The sequence below is a fragment of the Pongo abelii genome, chromosome 19 (genome assembly GCF_028885655.2).
Source record: "Pongo abelii isolate AG06213 chromosome 19, NHGRI_mPonAbe1-v2.0_pri, whole genome shotgun sequence".
Lineage (NCBI taxonomy): Eukaryota > Metazoa > Chordata > Mammalia > Primates > Hominidae > Pongo > Pongo abelii.
Genome location: NC_072004.2, coordinates 16,260,694 through 16,282,874, shown reverse-complemented (window position 1 = coordinate 16,282,874; position 22,181 = coordinate 16,260,694). Strand labels below are relative to the sequence as shown.

Sequence of the window (22,181 nt, the reverse complement as noted above, 5' to 3'; positions counted from 1 at the left end):
CTATGACTTCATCTCCAACTCCCTATGACTTCATCTCCAACCTGACCAACCAGCACTCCCCACTTCCTGACCCCCTACCCACCAAATTATCCTTAAAATTCCCAGTCTCTGAATTTTCAGGGAGACCAATTTGAGTAATAAACTCCAGTCTCCTGTTTAGCTGGCTCTGTGTTAATTAAACTTTCCCTCTATTGCAATTCCTCTGTTTCGATGAATCAGCTCCATCTGGGCAGTGGGCAAGAACTCTCAGGGGGTTACAATGCCATCCTGAAACAATGCTCTTGGATTTTTAACCAGTTGGCCTTTTCTTCAAGCCACTGGGTTTGCTCAAAAACTGAAAACATCTAAGCCAACATTTCTCGTGGCGAATTTTCTTTCCTATGTGACAGGTGAGTTTTGATTTCCAAAGGGAATCATAAGTGTCAGGTACATGTTTAAATCACTTTTATTCCTTGCTTTCTTACATTGTTTGTGTGACTTCTATTATTGATGTTATAATAGAAGTGAAAAGGGATGACTAAGAAAAAATGGGGGTAACGAAGGGGATTAAAATGTAATAGCATCTAAAAATTACACATTGGGAAGTCCTGATAAATAGTGCCTCTAACATGTGTATCCAGTATCAGCCTCACCTAGTTGCCGGTAAGTCAGGTTACACTAGACCTCACCAGCTTCACACAACCAGGCTCCCAAGGAGAGAATGGGGACTGGACATGAGGGAGAGCACATAAGAAATGGGCACAGTCTCCATCATCTTTGCCTTTTAATATAAGATTTGGTTTCATCATTTCTGAGTGTAACATATTTCTTCTAAAAATAGAGCTCTCTGCTTGTCTGAAACTTCTTAGCGTTCACTGGGAGGTGAAGGGGAATAAGGCTGACCGTAATTCTGGGGTGACATTGCCAGTTTCATAGTCACAGATAAACTTTTCAAGGGATCCTGGATGCTCACAGCAAGGATGAGTTCATTTCAAATCATGACATGACATGACATGAAGCATGACAAAGCGTTTCAAGGCCCCATCTGTGCCTGGTGTGGACTCCTGAACGCATTACTGACCAAAGGCAATCAATCACAGCTCACAGGGCACCAGACAGCAGCGGCCCCTCTCCCAGGAGGTACAGGAGACAGGATGACCCCGCACACATTTACCAGAAGACAACAGGGTGCTCTCCTAACACACTGCTTAAGACTGTGTGTACAGACACAAGCTGTAGGAATGCAGGGCCGAAGATGTTAAACTCTTGCCCCGGGCCAATGCAGACCTGGATTTAATATCATGGAACTTGCTGGGATTTTCTCACAATACAGATTAAGAGTCAGGATCCCCCCTGCCCCCGAGGAAGAGCCTGGTTAGCTCCTGAATCCAAAGATGCCCTTGATGTATCCAGTGAGGCCACTCTTGGTCTTCTGTTCCAACTTGTCCTCGAGGGGTGGGAAAGCCACGTGGGTGAGGGCCAGGTCAAAGGACAAAGGCTTGCAGGGGACAGGCTGGAAGCCTGGTGGGAAGCGCACAAGGTTGGCTTGCCTGGTGACAAGGGAAGGGTCCAGGCAGAATGTCTCAAACGGTTCAACCAGAGGCTGGAAGTCAAATCAAAGAGACGTACGTAGCATCGGTCACAGAACAACACCCTTGGTGAACATTCCTGAGTGCCGACTGCTTGGTTCAGAGCTTTACAGGGGCCATCTCCCTCAATCACTCAATCCCGACAGCCTCCTCCGAGGAGGGGCTACCACATCCCTGCCTTGTAGTCAGAGTCACTGAAACCCAGAGAGGCTAAGAGAGGGCCAGGCTAAGACTGGGGTGCAGGTCTGTTGGCCATGTTACAAGTTAGAGCTCTTACCCATGGCTGCTACTCTGCACAGCAACAGGTTCCTCAACCCTCTTCCCAGGGATGATCTGACATCTTGGAAGATTTATGCAAGAAGCTTTGAGGTTGGGTAAGAGAAGGGGGGGGGTTTCCTTAGAAATTTAGGGTCCACTGCTCTACAATGAGCATGCATTCCTAGTTTGTTACTAATCCTGCTTCATATTCCTCAAAAACCATGGCCCAGACTTCCCTTATTGTCCTTGACTTGGGAGGAGGAGGTCTCTGTTTGATGAGTGTCATTTGCATCTGAAAGTTTGTAAGAACAAGGACTTATAATAGCACACTAGTCACAAATGAGACCTATCACACAGGTGGCCCCTACATCCCAAAAGCAAAAGGAGCCAGCACGTGGGGAAGCCAGTCCTGTCTCATGCTGAGAAGTGGTGGAGATAAACAGATCAGTCCCACATCCAACGCCGTCGGGCCTGTGAAGCCAGCAGAGTTGCATGAGGACAGTAACAGGGAGAAGGGCCAGTGTAACAGCACATCTCAAAATGCTTCTACGTGATCTGATGCCCAGCTGGTGCAAGTAAAGGCCAGGAACATCTTACAGATGAACCGAGACAACCCTTTCAACCTTAAAACAGTAGTGTGGGGTGTGAGACAGAAGGGGAGTGGCAGGAAGGGAAGTCTGGGGATACAAAGGCCAGGCAGGGGGCTCACCAAGGATGGCTGCGGCCTGCAGGGAGCACTTCTCCAACCACACTTGAGTGATGAGCTCTTGCATGTCAGGCAGGCCCTGTAAGATTCAGAAAACCTGTACTCCTGAGCCAGGGCCAGGTCAGAGAAGCACACCAAGCTAACCTGAGTTAAGCAACCCCACTGGTATTTTCACAGGACTTTAGACTTTCTAAATGGTTCTCCATATTAGAACAAAACAAAACACTAGTCTGTTTCAAATGGGAAAAGCTATGCCACGGCTTAAGTAACAATGCCTGGAAATAAAGATGATGTTGATAATATTAATAAATTCATCATACACTAAACAGTGTGCCAGGCATTGTTCTAAGCTGGTTACATAATCACTAGCTTAACCTTCTCAATAATCCTGAGGCAGTTTGCACTCCCATCTTACAGATGAGAAAATGGAAGCATGGAGAGGTTAAGCAATGTGCGGGCCATGCCCCCAAGTGGCAGCGGGCTGGGGTAAAGGGCTGGGCCATCTGGCTCAAGGGCATAAGCCCTTAGTCATTACATCCCACTGCTTCATCGAGGGTGATGAATTTTCCTGGCCTCGGTCTCTTGCTTGGCGTATTGGGAATGACCCGAGAAGGTCTGGAAGCCACAGAATCCATCATGCCTCCATTCTCTGACACTTCCCCCACAAAACAATTCAGCACATGAAATCAGGTCCACACTGGTTTGCACCGCGTCCCAAGATGATATTCCATGGTGGTGATGCTGCCACGTCCATCACCCCCACCTGCCCACATCCCTCTGCTCTTTCCTAGCTCTGCCTTTGCTGGGGGTCTCTCTTACTTCTTCTGCATCCATAGGTGGGCTCCTGCATGCCAGTCTGTGGCTACAACAAAACTACAAGCTCTCTGAAGGCAGAGAGCTTCTTCTCTACTCTGAGCTTGCACAGGATCCAGCAGCTCCTACACTGGTGTGACTCCATCAACAACAGGAACCTTTGCTTGCTTTTCTTTTTTTTTTTTTTTTTTTGAGATAGAGCCTTGCTCTGTCACCCAGGCTGGGGTGCAGTGGCACTCTTGGCTCACTGCAAGCTCCACCTCCCGGGTTCACACCATTCTCCTGCCTCAGCCTCCTGAGTAGCTGGGACCACAGGTGCCCGCCACCATGCCTGGCTAATTTTTTTGTATTTTTAGTAGAGACGGGGTTTCACCATGTTAGCCAGGATGGTCTTGATCTCTTGACCTTGTGATTCACCCACCTCAGCCTCCCAAAGTGCTGGGATTACAGGCGTGAGCCACGGTGCCCGGCCCCTGCTTGCTTTTCTAAATGGTCTCTACTTGTCAAATATACATGGATTCCTTAGACCAGCTGATGTTGCAACAAGTTCTATATCATCACAGCAAGCCACAAGCTGAAGAAGCTAGTTATCTTTCAATAATCAGTAAAGCGCCGGGCGTGGTGGCTCACACCTGTAATCCTAGCACTTTGGGAGGCTGAGGTCAGTGGATCAAGAGGCTTGATCACTTGAAGTCAGGAGTCCAAGACCAGCCTGGCCAACGTGGTGAAACCCTGTCTCTACTAAAAATACCAACATTAGCCGGGCTTTGTGGCACATGCCTGTAGTCCCAGCTACTTGGGAGGCTGAGATAGGACAATCACTTGAACCTGGGAGGCAGAGGTTGCAGTGAGCCGAGATTGTGCCACTGCGCTCTAGCCTGGGAGACAGAGACTCCATCTTAAAACAAAAAAAGTAAAGCAAAGCAAAGCCTTCCATGGCTGCACTTTATTTATTTATTTTGAGATGGAGTCTCGCTCTGTCACTCAGGCTGGAGTGCAGTGGTGTGATCTTGGCTCACTGCAACCTCCGCATCCCAGGTTCAAGTGAGTCTCCTGCCTCAGCTTCCCAAGTAGCTGGGATTACAGGTGTGCACCACCACGCCTGGCTAATTTTTTTTTATTTTTGTAGAGACAGGGTTTCGCCATGTTGCCCAACCTGGTCTTGAACTCCTTACCTCAAGTGATCTGCCCACCTCAGCTTCCCAAAGTGCTGGGATTACAGGCATGAGCCACTGCATCCAGCCCTGTGGCTGTACTTTAGATCAAGCATTTCCTTAGCTTTAATGGACCCCCAAATGGCCTGGGGATCTTGTTAAAATGCAGATACTGGCCAGCATGGTGGCTCATGCCTCCAATCTCAAGGTTTTGGGAGGCAGAGGCAGGAGGACTGCTTGAGGCCAGGAGTTCAAGACCAGCCTGGGCAACATAGTGAGACCCCCATCTCTACAAAAAAATAAAAATTGGCTGGGCATGGTGGCTCATGCCCGTAGTCTCAGCTACTCAGGAGGCTGAGGTGGGAGGGTCACTTGAGCCCAGGAGTTCAAGGCTGCAGTGAACTATGATGGTGCCACTTGCATTCCAGCCTGAGTGACAGAGTGAGACCCTGTCTCGAGAAAGAAAGAAAGAAAAAAAAACAAGCAGAAGGTTCCGGGTGGGAGCTGAGAGGCTGCATTCCTAGCCAGGCCCCCACCGCTGCTGCTGGTCTTGCACATGCCCTGCAGGATGGCTGCACCAGTGCTTCTCACTTTGTTGCATGTCAAAATCATTAAGGGGCCTTTCAAAGTCCCAGTGCCCACTTCAGATCCCTCACACTGATTAGAACCACAATCTCTGGGGGTGCCACCCAGACATCTACATTGAAAAAAATCTTCCTAAGAGATTTCAATGTGTAGTCAAGTCTGAGAGCAGTACTTCAGGTTTTCCTGTGGAGGTTTTTGTTTCTTTGAAATCAGAAAAACGCCTTCCCTTCTTCAAACCTAAATCCTCCTCAGGCCTGGAGCACAGCCATGAGTGACACAGCCTGCAGCTCCTGGGCAGTCAGGGCCACACCAGGTCCCATGCACAGCCAGGGAGGACCAGCCTGAGGTGGAGCCCAGCTGTTGTGCCCTCACGGCTCCTCCACAGCCAACTCCATAATGTGCCAGGGCTTACAAACAAGGAGAGGCCAACCTCTCACCTTTAGGCTGTTCTTGAAGGTGCCAGCATCAGAATTTACTTCATCTGCATATTTCAGGATGCTATCATGCAGGACAAGTGCTTCGCTCCACTTCTTCACCAGCGCATAGGACTGAGCAATGAAAAAACACCTGATGGGGAGGGGAAAAGAGCCACAAAATTCTAAAGCTGCAATTACCCAAGACCAAGGCTTTCCTTGCAGTTTAGGCAAAATTTCACATTTGGAAACAGATTTCTTAATGTGGGGTCACCGCATGGGAACCCGCTTCATGGGAAGCTTTCAGATTTGTAGGCTACCCTGCAGAGATGCTTCCCAGCAATCAGAGATGCCCAGGTAAGCCCAACACTGAGCCACGGTTTTTTACTGACTGGCTGACTCTGCAGAGGAGGAACAGTTCCCAGAAGGAGCATGGTGAGACCAGGGACAGGACGGAAGGAAGAACGCTGCCCAACTCAAACAGAAATCCCACCCCCATCCACACACCCAAGTCGCAATCATTCATCTCTGCTCATCGCTTTCCAACAACAAAACTCACAGAAGGTTCTTCCTGAGTCAAATTCCTCTCCTGGGCTCAGCAGAGCCTGAGCGCTGCGGGTCCCTGACAGGACAAAAGGGGCCATGCAGTGAAGACAGGGCACGCTGGAGCGCCAGAGCACACTGGCGTGTGAGGGCCAGACAAGGAAGGGCAAGAATGCATGGGGCTCTGCCTTCCATCCCGGCTGGGCCCCATCGTGCTACCCAGCCCACTTCCGAGTTCCAAATGATACAAGTCATTTAAGAAACTGAGTTTAGCTTTATCCCGAGTTAGTTCAAGTTCCTTGAACTGGCCACACTGGTTCTGCTAATTAACACCCTTTCAAGGCGTGCCCCTTTCCCCTGGGAGGGAGGAGGCAAGTAGAGGAAGACAAGTTTTTTGTTTTTTGTTTTTTTTTTGAGATGGAGTTTCACTCTTGTCACCCAGGCTGGAGTGCAATGGTGCGATCTTGGCTCACCACAACCTCTGCCTCCCAGGTTCAAGCTATTCTTCTGCCTCAGCCTCCTGAGTAGCTGGGTTTACAGGCATGCACCACCATGCCCGGCTAATTTTGTATTTTTAATAGAGACAGAGTTTCTCCATGTCAGTCAGGCTGGTCTCAAACTCCCGACCTCAGGTGATCCACCTGCCTTTGCCTCCCAAAGTGCTGGGATTACAAGCGTGAGCCACCACACCCAGTGAGGAAGCCAAGTTTAACGTGTGTGCTCCACTCCTCCAACATGGCCAAAGGGCAGTCATCATCACTGGCCACTACTGACCACAGCCTTTAGAAACTCCCCTTGAACATGCTGGGCTGACCTTCCTCTGATCACAGGCAAGGTAACCATACACTCAAGGCCAATGATCCCATCTGCTATGGGCTGGGTCATGCTCCCAATGCTTACAGAACCTGGGAGGCAGAGGAAAACTCTGCCCATCCCATGGGACATTACCTGTAAGCTTTGAACACCAGAATCTTGAGGCCTATCTCTTTCTGGAAGACTTTGTCTTCCTCTAAACCAGGAAGCTGGAGCAATTCCACAAGATTCTGTACAACAGATGCAACAAGAAAATTCATGAAGAGTAGATCTTAGGTTGAATTTTTCACAGAAGACCTTGTAAGAACAGACAATGGTGAGAAAAAAAAGCCCGAGATCAATAAAATGGGGAAAAGCCTGTGAAGTGACCTGGCAGCAGCCACACCTGCTGTCACCTCCATTCCCCTCTCATCTTGGAAACATATTTGCCCTTTACAACTCAACTCATAGCTCACCCGCCTTCAGAGACTTCTTGGCCCATCTTAGCTGGAAGGGATCTGTTCCAGCTCTGAGCTTTTATTTTGCTTAGCATCTACTCAGATGCCTTGACTGTGTGTGTCTCACAGTCCTACTGACTGACAAACTCCCTGGGGGCCGAGATGGCATGGATTCAGGTCTCAGATGCTCTATGGCAGCTGGGAGCATCTTACATAGGTGAAGTGCTCAGTGATGATCTGGGGTCACTATTCTCTGCAGATCAGCATGTCTGAGAGGTAGGGGCTCACAGACTGTGGAACTGGTGTAAGACCTTTGTCTTTTCTCAGCTACTAATAGGTTCTGCTTGTCATAGCCCTTCCATGATACAAAGTTAAGTCATTTTGTGTCTGACACAGGCAAAGGAAAACGACAGGCCCTTGCCTTCCCGGTCCTCAAGGGTCAGCTGTAAGATGATGTCATAAAGCCGGATCAGGTCCTGGGGCCGGGGGGAGCACTTGCTGTCATCCTCTGGATGCTGCTGCAGCAGAGCCCTGTGCAGACCTTTGGCCATGCTCTCATTATGCTTGATTGCCATTGACAGCTTGATGTAAGTCAGGTAGCTGGAATGCATCACAAGTCAGCTCAAGTTATACTCAGAGAAGCAGAGGAACTGGGAGGACTGGACTACAAGCTGGGGCCGACCCAGAGGAAGTGGGGGGGCGAGTTGGGGCAAGGCCACAACAGGGCCATTTGGCCTGGGCTTCAAGGGACCCTGTAATCCCAACTACTTGGCAGGCTGAGGCAGGAGAATCACCTGAATCTGGGAGGTGGAGGTTTCAGTGAGCCGAGATAGTGCCACTTCACTGCAGCCTGGGCGACAAGAGTGAAACTCCGTCTCAAAAAAAAACTAAAATAGGCCAGGTGCAGTGACTCACGCCTGTAATCCCAGCACTTTGGGAGGCCCAGATGGGTGGATCACCTGAGGCTGGGAGTTCAAGACGAGCCTGACCAACATGGAGAAACCCCATCTCTACTAAAAATACAAAATTAGCTGGGCACGGTGGCTCATGCCTGTAATCCCCAGCTACTCAGGAGGCTGAGGCCAGAGAATTGCTTGAACCTGAGAGGCGGAGGTTGTAGTGAGCCGGGATCACTCCATTGCACTCCAGCCTGGGCAACAAGAGCGAAACTCCGTCTCAAAATAAATAAATAAAATAAATACATAAAATAAATAAATACATAAATAAAATAGATATGTATTTATGCAAACCATAGAAAAATGTTTGGCAACCATCCCAAGATACCTGATGATGTGAAATACTTTTATTACAACTGGCCTGACCTTCAAAGGCCTTCGCAGCTCCTGCCTTCCTGTTACCGTCTACTATGTTCCTCGTGCACCTTCCACTCGGCACAAGCAGGCTGCACTGCCTCCGAAACGCATCACTTGAATCCTGCCTCTGCTCCTTTGTCCATCTGAATCACCCTCTCCACATTTCTGACCCTGTAATCGTGATCTCACTTCATGAGGCCGTTCACTTCCCTTTTGCATTTAGCTTTCCCCGGGGTACACTGTCAATAGCCTACTGTCTGATGTCATCAGTCAGCACTTCATCAGAGGCAATTATGTCTACAGAGCTTTTGGCTCATTACTGTCACTCCTCCTTACATGTGTGCATATGCATATCATCTTTCCCTAATGAGACGGGAAATAATGATTCATTCCCTGGAGCAGTGGTTTCCATAAATGACCAACCCACAGACCAGTGCAAACGGGCTGCAAAAGAGCTTCCTCTGAGGAACTTATTAGAATGCAGATTCTCGGACTGCATGGGAGAGGAGGATCTCATAAATCTGGGTGTAATAGGCACAGAACATTAAGTGTAATATGGGCAGGACTCTGGACTCAGCATATCCAACAAGCTGCTGGCTGATTCCGATGACGCCGATGAATTGCCAGGTTGGGAACTGCTGCCCCCAGAGAACCTAGCAGAGAGTTCTGTACGTGATAGGTGCTCACTCCCCTATTGTTTGGGTGTATGCCTCCTGATAATGAACTTGATCATAACATTATTGTTGTATTGTGCCTGTATTGTTTCCTTAAGTGAAGGAAGAATGCTTTTGAGTACCTAATAGGTGGCAAGCTCTGTGCCTGCTTACATACATGAACTATTCCTTTTAATAACCTTTGGAAATAAAGTGGTATTTTCATTGGGCATTAGAAATCTGAAAACTTTCGTTTACAGCTGTTGCAACAGCAGAACTAGAATTTGACCTCCGACATAATGGGCTCAAAATCTATGACCTTTCTGCTCACCAGAGGGCGTGAACTGCTGGTTTGTACCTGGCTTGCAGATACCTTCTTTGGGCAGCACAATGTTCAATATTAAAAAAATTTACCAACACTTCTAAACTGGATACTTTGTATTAATATCTGGGTTTCTGGCTTCTCTTCATGGGGGGGAAAAAAAAGGTTTGGTGAACACTGGGGCCCACATTCCCACAGGGCAACAGTCACATGGAGCCTTTAGATGGGCATGTGCCTAGAACACACTAGAGTCCCCATCGCTCCCCATTCTCTTACATTCTATTCCCAACTAGGTTCTTATAGGCCCGGGTTTGTGACTGTTGCACACTTATCTACTCTCTTGCTTCCCACTGCTCAGGAAGTCTGGCAAACTTAAAAGGCCTCTTTTTGTTGCTCTCTCCTGTATGGATCTCTGATCATAGAGGTGTGTGCATTTCCGACTTTGTGATTTCAATACTAAGGAAGCTGTTGGCACATTATCAAGGGAAACTGGGATCGCTGCTCCCCAACTTACACATTCTGGTGTGTCCCAGTAAAATTCTATATTCAGCCTCCAAACTAGCTGGGAAAAACATGTCAAATCATCTACTTGCTCCAATTCAATGGTGTTTAGAAGTAAAAAGTCACTGTGAGCAGTGCCACCAAGTGGTGGAGAGACTCCATGCAGAATCGCCACCTTCAGCCAGAGAGGCTGGGAGGCCGAAGACCTCTCTCAACGCACAGGGCCGTTCAGAAACTAGAAACGAAATGCTTGCCCATCTCCCTAGGCCGCTCCTTCTGAGGCTTTTTGAGACAAGGTCTCACTGTCACCCAGGCTGGAGTGCAGTGGCACAATTGAGGCTCACTGCAACCTCAACCTTCTGGGTTCAAGCGATCCTCCCACCTCAGCCTCCTGAGTAGCTGGGGTGACTACAGGCACGGGCCATCACACCCAGCTGATTTTTTTTTTAGTAGAAATGAGGTCTCGCCATATTGCTCAGACTGGTCTTGAACCAGCCCATTTTTAGCTTTTTAAAAGACAGCCATGGCCAGCCATGGCAGCTCACACTTGTAATCACTGCACTTTGGGAAGCTGAGGTGGGCAGATAGCTTGAGCCGAGGAGTTCAAGACCAGCCTGGGCAACATGGTGAAACCCCAGCTCTACAAAAAATACACAAATTAGCTGGGTGTGATTGGGCACATCTGTGGTCCCAGCTACTGGGGAGGCTGAGGTGGGAGGATTGCTTGAGCCTGGGAGGTCAAGGCGGCAGTGAGCCATGATTACCTCACTGCATTCCAGCCTGGGCAACAGAGACCCTGTCTCTATCTAAAAAAAAAAAGAAAGAAAGAAACCTAAAAACAGACTGGCACTTAAAAGAGTTGTGCTTCATTTTTTGACTTTCTGTACTAATTTTCTGTTTGTTCCTTTCCTTAAACAAGCTGCCACTGCTGCTGATTCAACATGTTTCATTATATATATATATATATATATATATATATATATATTTTTTTTTTTTTTTTTTTTTTTTTTGAGACAGAGTTTTGCTCTTGTTGCCCAGGCTGGAGTGCAATGGCGTGATCTCGGCTCACTGCAACCTCTGTCTCCCAGGTTCAAGCAATTCTCCTGCCTCAGCCTCCCAAGTAGCTGGGTTTACAGGCATGCACCACCATGCCCGGCTAATTTTGTATTTTTAGTAGAGACGGGGTTTCTCCATGTTGGTCAGGCTGGTCTGGAACTCTCAGCCTTAGGTGATCTGCCTGCCTTGGCATTCCAAAGTGCTGGGATTACAGGCGTAAGCCACTGGGCCTGGCCCATTTTATACATTTTTAATGTGTATTCTTGTTTTTGGAAAATGTGAACAGAGGACTATTAAACTCTTTTAGCATCAGTATAGCAAGGAGGTAAAACAACAAACAACAAAACAAACAAAAAAAACCCTTTTTGTAAAATAGGATTGAGTATCATTGGATTGAGCACTTATCAAGCAACTGTGCCAGGCATTTGTGTCCTTCATTTAATTCTTACAAGCCTGAGTGTTCGGTATTTTAATTTTATAGGTGAACAAATAGAAGCTGAGGGTGAAGGACCTACAGCTGTCACGTTCATCTCTTCTCAACACTGCCAACTGTCCCCTTGGATCTCCCAGACAGCCAAGGGACATCTCTGGTTTCTCGGTGCCCCCTAGAAACCTAGGGTCATTTCAAGGCATTATGCAAATGAGAAGCTTTCCTTCTCTTCACCTCATCTCCTGATCTGCACAAAAATGACTGTAGGACCCACTGTAGGTACCGATGTAGTCACCAATCCTCAGTTTACCACCTGCTCTCTACTTGCTTCCCTGCCATAACTTTCTAAAAGGGATGTGAGCCATGTTTAAAGTCACCTGGTCACTGGAGGGATCTTGTTCTACTCTCTGTAGTAGTACCTCTGTAGGGTAGTACCCACTGTAGGGATCTTGTTCTACATCAGTGGTTGCCAATGTTTTTGGCACCAGGGACTGGTATTGTGGAAGACAATTTTTCCATGGACTGGGGGGATGCAGGAATGGTTTCAGGATAAAACTGTTCCACCTCAAATCATCAGGCATTAGATTCTCATAAGGAGCACACAACCTAGATTGCTAGCATGTGCAGTTCACAATAGGGTTCATTCTCCTGTGAGAATGACATGCTGCTGCTGATCTAACAGGAGGCAGAGCTCAGGTGGTAATGAGAGCAAGGGGGAGTGGCTATAAATACAGCTCACCGCTCACCTCCTGCTGTGCAGCCCGGTTCCTAACAGGCCATGGACGGTACTGGTCTGTAGCCCAGGAGTTGGGGAATCCTGCTCTACAGAGTTTCCAACCTCAGAGATGAAGCATCCCCTCTGTAAGTCAGAAAGAAATTATTCAAGTAGGAGAATTAAAACAGGATCACAGACAGGGAGGCTGAAGAGTTTGACATTCTGTGTTTACTTGTATGAGGAAAAACAGCACATAGAGGCATCCACAGTATTTAATTCGTTTGGATAACAGTTACAGATAAACAGGTACACCCACATACAATTACCAATACTTTTTATACAGTTCATATTTCAGTACATCAACACTATTTTATTTACACTCTATTTATGTACATTAACATCTTTCTAAAGCCAGTGCATTGTCAACAAGTTTTATACAGTAATTTACAAGATGAATGTAGTTAATAGTTAATTTAATAAATTTTCAGCTAGTTCATGAATTAAAAAAATTAATTACAACCAGTATAACAAACACAGAGCAAACAACATTAGTAGATTGTGCTACCTGCTTAAATAAAACATCTGTAAAGAAATTATTTAAAATCTTCCACTTTTTAATGGGACATCTCCAGGTAGGAATGGACAGATTTTATATACTGAAAATCTTGAAACTATAAAGTATGCATTTTGTCTGACTTTATTACATTAGACAATTTAGGCCACTCCAACCTACTTGCAATTATATTTTTTCTGAAAAGGATTTCAATTTAGGTAGCCATTTCAGATAACCTTTCCAAATGCTCTGACAACTAGATATTCATAGTTACTGGCCTCAGATATCAGAACGCAAATGCTTAGTTACACTGGTAATTACTACCTATGAGGAAGAAAGGCTAGTGGAATCTGACAGTTAATGAGAATCAACTTGCAAGGTCTAAATGAATAAACAAAGCCCAAAAATAAGGTGAAACATTTCCTTCAAGTATGTATTTAAAAACTACATGAAAAAAACTCTACCTGAAATAAATAATATTTATACTTTTGTTCCAGTCTTGAATAATTAGAGCAAAAATGAAGTAAACAAAGAAACATAACTTTCAATGACTACTGTAAAATTTTAAAAAAAGGCAAATATCAAAATAAAAAAATTAGTGAACATGCAAACAAAGCAAAACTAAAGTTGACTTCCTAAAACCACCAATTTCATTAAATATACTTATGAACTCCTAATGTCTGGGACGTGTTTTGTTTGTAATTTATAGCCCTTAGAGCCACCAAATACACACAAGCAAGTTCATTTGCATGTGTTCTCTCTTTTTTAAAATGCAAAATAAACACAGAAAAGAACAACCACTAATTGCGAAACGTGATCTAGCTCTGATGCCGCTTACTTTCCCAGAAGCTCTTGTTGCAACATGTGCACGTGAAGATGCTGCAAATATTGGCAACTGCTCCCCTTCCCTCAGCATGGGCAGGGCCAGGGGTGCAGAATACATTTCTGAGGATACTTGAAGTATCCTAAATGTAAGATGCCTCCACTGGGAGGGCCATGGTAGCTGGATTTCCCAGGATGTTTTTCTTTCTACTGGGTCTCCCTCTGGGTGGAAGGCACATAGCTCTTAAGAGAGCCTCCCTTTCAGACTGATCACTCTATGCCCCTGCCACCAATGACTGGTTGTGCCTCAAACATAAACACAATGGCAAAAACAAAAAGCAAGAAAGACAAAGAAAGGGTATGGAAACTTTAAAAAATAAATTGAAAAATCCTCGCCCGGGCCGTAAGAATCATTTGCACACCTTCATGATCTGGCTTTCTCCATCTTGTCAATATAATGGAATAAACTTCGGGAAGAAGGAGGTAGCATATCATGTCATCCCTAGACAACATTACAATTTTTTGTTTTTTACTTTGACTCCAAGGAAATCTTTAATATTTGTTATGATTATTGGTAAACTCTATACTCACTACATATTTGTTCATATCTGGACAAGCACAATTGAATTCTTATTTGGTCCCAGGTGGCTGGTGCCAAACCTTTTGTTTGCAGGCTAATGGTGGGATCTGCCTGAAAGTTCTCTATCGGACAACTTGTATGAGACTTTAAAATAAAATTATTGCTACTCTTAAAGTTAACTATTTTAATTAGAATTTGTATTCTAACAGGATAAAATAACTACATTTAGCTTGCCTTTCAGTGACACTTTTGCCAAGTACAGCTTGGCAAGGAGTCATCTCCCTCACCACCAAGCTGTCTAGCAGCCAGAGTGGTAGCTTTACTGTAACATACAGTACTTTTTGTAATCAGACTCAAAGTCTTCATCCATACTGCTTGTGTCTGCCATCTTTTTGCCATCAATCTTTGGCAGAAATTGTGCATAGTCTATCCCCTGCTGCTCATAGAAAAGAATGTAGGCAGAGTCGGTGTCAATTTCATCAGGGTGACATTCCTGAAAGGGCAAGAAAAACCTTTAACAAAAAGCCATCGCTATTATGGCTCTAAATCCTTGCCAGGAAAGGGAAGACCAACCCTCTGTAATTACTAAACCTGATTGTTTCCAATAAGCTCACTAGTTTGGCTGTCTCACACCTGCCCCTTTAAAATGAGCCCCATTATTTCCAATGTTTGCTTTGGGGAAAATATTTTGACCACAGACAAGTCAAAACAGAATGACCTAAAACCCCATCAAATTCTATTTATTTATTTTGTATGTATGTATTTATTTTTTTGAGATGGAGTCTCACTCTGTCACCAGGCTGGTGTGCACTGGTGTGATCTCAGCTCACTGCAATCTCTGCCTCCTGGGTTCAAGTGATTCTCCTGCCTCAGCCTCCTGAGTAGCTGGGACTACAGGCATGTGCCACCACGCCTGGCTAATTTTTTGTATTTTTAGTAGAGACAGGGTTTCGCCATATTAGCCAGGATGGTCTCCATCTCCTGACATCATGATCCACCCTCCTTGGCCTCCCAAAGTGCTGGGATTACAGGCATGAGCCACCGCACTCAGCCCAACCCCATCGAATTCTAACAGTCTAGAAGATAGGAGCTTTTTGCATTAACTAACTCCCTTTTTTTTTTTTTTTTTTGAGACAGAGTCTTGCTCTGTTGCCCAGGCTGGAGTGCAGTGCTATAGTCTTGGCTCACTGCAACCTCCACCTCCCAGGTTCAGGCCATTCTCCTGCCTCAGCCTCCTGAGTAGCTGGGATTACAGGCATGCACCAACATGCCCAGCTAATTTTTGTATTTTTAGTAGAGATGGGGTTTCACCATTTTGGCCAGTCTGGTCTCGAACTCCTGACATCAAGTGATCCACCTCCTAAGCCTACCTCAGCCTCCCAAAGTGCTGGGATTACAGGCATGAGCCACTGTGCCCGGTCAACTAACTCTTTATTTTTCCTCACTACTCATGTTTTCATTCCCTACTCTGCATATCACTTTTGTTCCTTTAATACTGACAGCATCTATATATTGATTCTAAAAGAAATATCTATTTCCTATTCAAGAGATAGTCCATTATTTCAACAAATGTTCCCCAGTTCTGTTGATATTCTAACTTTCATTCAAAGATTGAGAATGTTTACCTCACAGATGCTGTCATTGTAGCAGTACCACTTGCAGTTTGGATTTTTGGCATAAGTGACGTAATGGCCCCCACTCAGAATTCCTGAATGGCACTGTAAGAGATAAGAGAGTGGAGGTATGTTAGTAGTTAACTGTACTATGGCCAGAATATAGCACTAGGATCTGAGCAGAAGAACACTGATCATGTAAATGATCAGTAGGTGAGAAAATATTTTAGAACCCTCTAACTTTCTCTAAAACCAAAATAAGCAAAAAGCAAAATACAAAAGTCATAAGCTCCAAGTCTTGTGTGGATAAACAATCATTTTATAATGTAATTACTATTATTATTATTATTATTTTGAGACAGGAGCTTGCTCTATCACCCAGGCTGGGGTGCAGTCGAGTGATCACAACTCTTTAAAGACTTGACCTCCTGGGCTCAGGTGATCCTCCTGCCTCAGCCTTCCAAGTAGTTGGGACCACAGGCACATGCCACCATATGTCGCTCCATTTTAAAATTATTTGTAGAGATGGGGCCCAGGCTGGTCTCAAACTCCTGGGCTCAAGCGATCCTCCTGCCTCAGCCTTCTAAAGTGCTGGGATTACAGGTATGAGCCACCACACCTGGGCAAACCCAGATTTCTATGTTAACTTTGTCTATCACTAAGCTCAATGCTAGGAAATAAGCAGGACCTGAAAAATACTCGCTCATGAATACATGAAGACAAGTGAACAAAACACAGACCACTCTCTGAAAACCGTACAATAAACCACTTACTGAAATTGCATATAGATTATAAATAGGCTTAATATGAGTGTCTTCTCTTTGGTCATCAGTGCTGTCTTCTTCACTGTGGTTTCCAAGCTGACCATTGCTGTAGCCATTGCCACAGCCATTGCCACATGCTTCATGCTTATAAAGGAATCCATTGGCCAAAGCTACCTCGTGGTCCTGAGGAGTGACCAGCTCTGGTTGGCTGTCCCCCTGCATATGCCCTCGGCTCAAGGCGTCAGCCAGCTCACAGATCTGCCCAGCCCCATTCTCTTGGCTGGCATCCAAGTTCTTCTTACTACTTGACAGTTTATTTTTGCTGCCAATCTGGGGCAGCCAGAGCCTCCCTTTGCTCCTCCCCAAAGTCTGTGGGCTGCTATCAGGGCTGCTGTTTTTGCTGGAGGGACAGCTGGTTCCACTTTTTCTTGATGAAGAAGGAGAACCTGTGAACAGGACAGAAGAAAAGATTCACAAATCCAAATGCCACAAAGTAAGCCAGCCCCAAATGCTAACTCTGAGGTTAGCTTCACAACTGTACACACAAAGGTAAAGACAGGGGAGTCGTGACTGGCTACCCTTTAGTTCCTATTATGTAGCCAGTAAGTTAGCCAGTAAGTTACATTTTTGTCTTCTTCAATGCCGAGTCCCTATAAGCAACAATGTCCTGAAAATGTAAAGTACATTATAGGGACTCAGAAAATAGCAGAAAGATGATTTATGTCAGATTCAGTTGAAAAAATCTAACTATTAGAGTAAGGAGTTCTCCAAATACATATTCCTCCCCTTTGTAAAATTAGACAAAAAATGTGACCACCATTTACTGAGAACTTCCTATTGTTAGGCATGGTACTGGGAATTTCTTGCTGTCCATTGTTACCTCTATGACTCACAAAAATCCTGTAAGGCTTTAAACTTTTTGGTTATAGCCTCTTACCCCACCCCCTTTTATACATTTAAAAATTATTGAGAATCTTTAGAACTTTTATGTGAATTTTATCTATCAATATTTTCTGTATTAGAAACTAAACTGAGGCATGAAAAAGTACAATACATTAGCACAGACTTCACTGTCAAAGTAACGATATTCTTCCATGTCATGTCTCTTACACCATTGTACATCTGTGAGAGAATAAAAGTGAAAAGGCACATATTGTCTTAGTATTTTTATGAAAATAGTTTTGGGCCAGGCACAGTGGGTCACACCTGTAATCCCAGCACTTTAGGAGGCTGAAGCAGGAGGTTCACTTGGGTGCAGGAGTTCGAGCCCAGCCTGGGAAACATGGTGAAGCACCGTCTCTACAAAAAATGCAAAAATTAGCCAGGTGCAGTGGTGCGTGCCTGTAGTCCCAGCTACTCAGGAGGCTGAGGTGGGAGGATTGATTGACCTCAGGAGGTCGAGGCTGCAGTGAGCAGTCATCTGTGTTGCACCACTTCACTCCAGCCTGGGTGACAGAGTGAGACCCTGTCTCAAAAAAATAAAAAATAAAATAAATAAATAAAAAAAGAGTTTTGATCCTCTAGACCCCCTGAAAGATGGGGAACCTCAGAACTTTCACTATAAGGGGACAAGACAGCAGCTACCATTTCTGTTTACCATACATCAGGCACTGTGTGAAGTGCTTTACTCTCCATGTGTCAAACTCTCAACTCTGTAAACCTGGCATTATCTCCATTTTACAGATGAGAAAATAGATTCAGGGAGGCTGAATCTCTTGCTAAAACTTACATAGCTTAAATACAGATAGGTCTGATTCCAGATAGGTTCCTTCCACTGAACCAACCTGATGTTCCAGAACAGAAGACAGAGAAACATATGTAGCCTACAGGAGTCCCAAGAAAGCAACTGCATAAGGCCCCCAGGCCTCACCTTTTGGGCTGCTGCTGATGTTAGCGCTGAGTGAGGATGGGCTTTTGCTCAGGAGCATGTCCTCTTCCCCAGCCAAACTCTGTGCATCCACTTTCTTCACCTCTCTTGCCAGAATCCTGGGCTTGGAGAGCTCATCCCCCTGGTGTGTGAATGGTTTATGCTGGCAGAGAGCTGGGTCTCGTGATACCAAAAAAGCACTCGGATCAAAACTTTCCCGAGGAAATTTGACAATTTTCTGTGATTTTATCCACTGATCATTTACAAATTGAAATCGCTTAAGGTGAATAATCTGGAGAAGCAAAGGTAGAAAACATCGCATTAAAGCATTCTGAAGATACAAAATTTACATGGAAAAAACAAGTCAAATACATGTGAATGTTTGGGAGTATATAACAGAACATTTACTCTTCATTATTTTTTAAAGACTTCAAAAATATGGTTTCATAAAGGCCTCTACAGAGGCCCCAGTGCACTGGTGTGCTTGTGCACACACACTCAACTCAGCAGTGTGGCACAGCCACATGACTGCACAGTGGGTATTGCCTCCAGGCTCAGTTGCTCTTCTAGAGTCCACAAAGGGCTAGCCTAAGCTTCCACTCTCCACAGAGCCAGAAGTTCAACCTCTCCTGAAGTTCAAATTCACCACGTTGTACCCCTTGTGGCAGTTCTCACATCACACTGAATTGCAGTTACTGGGCTACATGACTGCTCTGCTTGTTTTATTTGATGATTATATGAAAATATATACTTGTTAAAATTCATCAAACTGGATATTAAAAATCTATGCTTTTAATTGTATGTTAATTATACCTCAGTTTTTTTAAAAGGTATCCCCCTCGGCTAGGTGTGGTGGCTCACCCCTGTAATCCCCACACTTTGGGAGGCCGAGGCGGGTGGATCACGAGGTCAGGAGATCGAGACCATCCTGGCTAACACAGTGAATCCTCATCTCTACCAAAAAATAAAAATAAAAAACACCTAAAAAATTAGCCAGGCGTGGTGGTAGGCACCTGTAGTCCCAGCTACTCCAGAGGCTAAGGCAGGAGAATGGTGTGAACCCGGGAGGTGGGGCTTGCAGTGAACTGAGATCTTGCCACTGCACTCCAGCCTGGGTGACAGAGCGAGACTCCATCTCAAAAAAAAAGGTCTCCCCCTCCCCGTCACCCACCTTGTCCCCAAGCCTGCCCCTTCCCTCTAGTTCCCATCTGTGGAGCTAGCTGACAACCAGTGTTATTAATTTCTTGTGCATCATTCCCTAGGAAGCTGTTGTGGTCTAAGAAAAACCTACATTCAGCTTCACAGAGTAGTGTGACAGAGACATGAATGGAATAAGAAAATACGGCTGGGCACGGTGGCTCATGCCTGTAATTCCAGCACTTTGGGAGGCCAAGGTGGGTGGATCACCTGAGGTCAGGAATTCGAGACCAGCCTGGCCAACATGGTGAAACCCCATCTCTACCAAAAGTACAAAAATTAGCCGGGTGGTAGTGGTGCGTGCCTGTAATCTCAGCTACTTAGGAGACTGAGGCAAGAGAATCACTTGAGCCCGAGAGGTGGAGGTTTTGGTGAGCTGAGATTACAACACTGCACTACAGCCTGGGTGACACAGTGAGACCCTGTCTCAAAAAAACAAAAAAAGAAAATACATATAAATATCTGATTAAAATATGCCAGTACCTTACAGTTACACTGATCTTAATGAATAGGAAGATTTGTCACTTCAAACTCTCCTGACAAACAAAAGGACAGTCTCCTAATCCATGAAGGGAGAAGGCAGAAGTAAATTAAATCTAAAAGAACACGCAGGCCCTAGTGCACTGGTGTGCTTGTGCACACACACTCAACTCAGCAGCGTGCCACAGCCACATGACTATGTGCAGTGGGTGTTGGGGGCTCCGGGCTCAGTTGCTCTTCTAGAGTCCACAAAGGGCTAGCTTAAGCTTCCTCTCTCCACAGAGCCAGAAGTTCAACCTCTCCTGAAGTTCAAATTCACCACGTTGTACCCCTTGTGGCAGTTCTCACATCGCACTGAATTGCAGTTACTGGTCTACATGATTGATCTCTTCTTCTAGGTTATAAGCTTTTTAGGAAAAGGAACTACCAAATATTTGTAGACAGATTCATCTCTGTATTCAACATAAAAACCTTGTACAGAAAGTGTTTTAAACGCTGCTGCAGGAAAAGTCTTATTCTCAAAAATAACAAAACCTCCTGTTTGTTCATGTCTTCTTTCTTTTCTGCTAGATTCCTGCTCTCTCAGAGGCAGGACTGTAACATACCAGGAAGGGTGGAAGCCTCCAGAGATCCAGCTTCTGTGTTGCTAAGCAGTGGGTCTTACACTTGGAACAGTAGTACATGTCATTTTCCCCTAGCTCTTCCTCACTGGTGAAAGCACGGAGACAGCTGTCCAGGTTGATGGGCTTGGCTTGCGCTCGCCGACTCTGCTGCACACTTTCATGCTTATCTACAACCTGTAGGTAGAGGGAACAGGAGGAAAGGGGTATGTGGGAAGGCATTTAAACTGGTGATATAGCTATGCATCAACCTCTCGGTCACTCACCCTTCTTTTACTCTATATAAGGAAAAAGAAAATACAACTGGCTGGGTATGGTGGCTCAGGCCTGTAATCCCAGCACTTTAGGAGGCCGAGGTGGGGGGAATTGCTTGAGTCCAGGAGTTGGAAACCAGCCTGGCCAACAGAGTGAGACCCTGTCTCTGTAAAAGAAAAATCTGAAAATTAGCTGGGCATTGTGGCACATGTCTGTAGTCCCAGCTACTCAGGAGGATTGCTTGAGCCTGGGAGCAGAGGTTGCAGTGAGCTGTGATTATGCCACTGCACTCCAGCCCAGATGACAGAGAGAGACCCTGTCTCAAAAAAAAAGGGAAAAGAAAACACAACCCAAACTAGAGTCTGAGCAAATACAGCACCTACATATTTATTCACAAATGTTACATCATAACATTCTGGATAAAATTTCTATTTATATGACCATAGCTTTTCTTGAAAAATTTTTGAATGCTTCAAAATGACAAAAACAAAACGAATTGCATTTATTTAACAACTTTGGAATCTTATAAGGGATTACATGTGAGTTGGCCCTCAAGCCAGGGGTGCTGATTGTAAGCCATTTATTTTTAACCAGAAAGCCAGAGCATTATTAGTATGCTGCAGAGTTTACAGAGGCTAGGATAAATAATGTGAAACATAGAAACCAGAGCCGGATGAAATAAGGGCACAGAAAAGCTCACCATGAGAAGACAACACAGCAGAGCATGAAACACCACAGGGTACAACTCATTTGCATCTGATCCCATGTATCACACAGTTATCAGAATATCAAGTCTATAATTATCTGTCTCCTCCCTCATGGGGCCTTTTTATCTGAGATGGCAACAAAAGGAAGAACAAGCTCAAGAGTGTGCTGCTTTTGTTGAGAAGGCCCCTAATACCCACCCAAACCTTTGGGGTCCTGTTAATCAGCATGTTAGGCTGTGGAGCAAGAAGGAGTTAAGTGTAAGAAAGGAGAGAGAGCAAAGAATGGGCGGGGTGCATGGATGTATGTTGGGGGTGGTGTAGAATGAAGAAGAAGGAGAGAAGGAAGGATCTAGAGTGCAGCAGAAAAGAAAGAATTTTTCCCTCTCCATGCCTGGCTGCTACCTGACAAACAATCAAGAACCATAGAGCTGGGATCCTTCTGT

General features: G+C 45.4%; 2 protein-coding genes across 3 annotated transcripts in view; one reads left to right on the top strand and one right to left on the bottom strand.

Moving 5' to 3' along the window:
- Positions 1 to 1,215: 1,215 nt before the first annotated feature.
- The window catches only part of LOC129051142 (ubiquitin carboxyl-terminal hydrolase 6-like), a 60,262-nt gene continuing 39,296 nt past the window's right edge, over positions 1,216 to 22,181 (bottom strand). For both annotated transcript variants that reach the window (XM_063718043.1, XM_063718044.1), the window contains 8 exons: positions 20,762 to 20,953; positions 18,483 to 18,771; positions 16,622 to 17,058; positions 15,861 to 15,953; positions 12,312 to 14,728; positions 5,522 to 5,651; positions 2,536 to 2,611; positions 1,216 to 2,118 (listed from right to left, as the gene is read on the bottom strand). In XM_063718043.1, the coding sequence (XP_063574113.1) occupies positions 14,555 to 14,728; positions 15,861 to 15,953; positions 16,622 to 17,058; positions 18,483 to 18,771; positions 20,762 to 20,953 (1,185 nt within the window). In that variant the 3' untranslated portion in view covers positions 1,216 to 2,118; positions 2,536 to 2,611; positions 5,522 to 5,651; positions 12,312 to 14,554. The remainder of the gene's footprint in view (positions 2,119 to 2,535; positions 2,612 to 5,521; positions 5,652 to 12,311; positions 14,729 to 15,860; positions 15,954 to 16,621; positions 17,059 to 18,482; positions 18,772 to 20,761; positions 20,954 to 22,181) is intronic.
- Positions 8,612 to 9,151, top strand: LOC134760602 (protein FAM106C; the record flags this gene model as incomplete). Its single annotated transcript, XM_063719039.1, has 1 exon — positions 8,612 to 9,151. A coding segment is annotated over one exon (540 nt), but the record flags the coding sequence as incomplete, so codon positions are not given.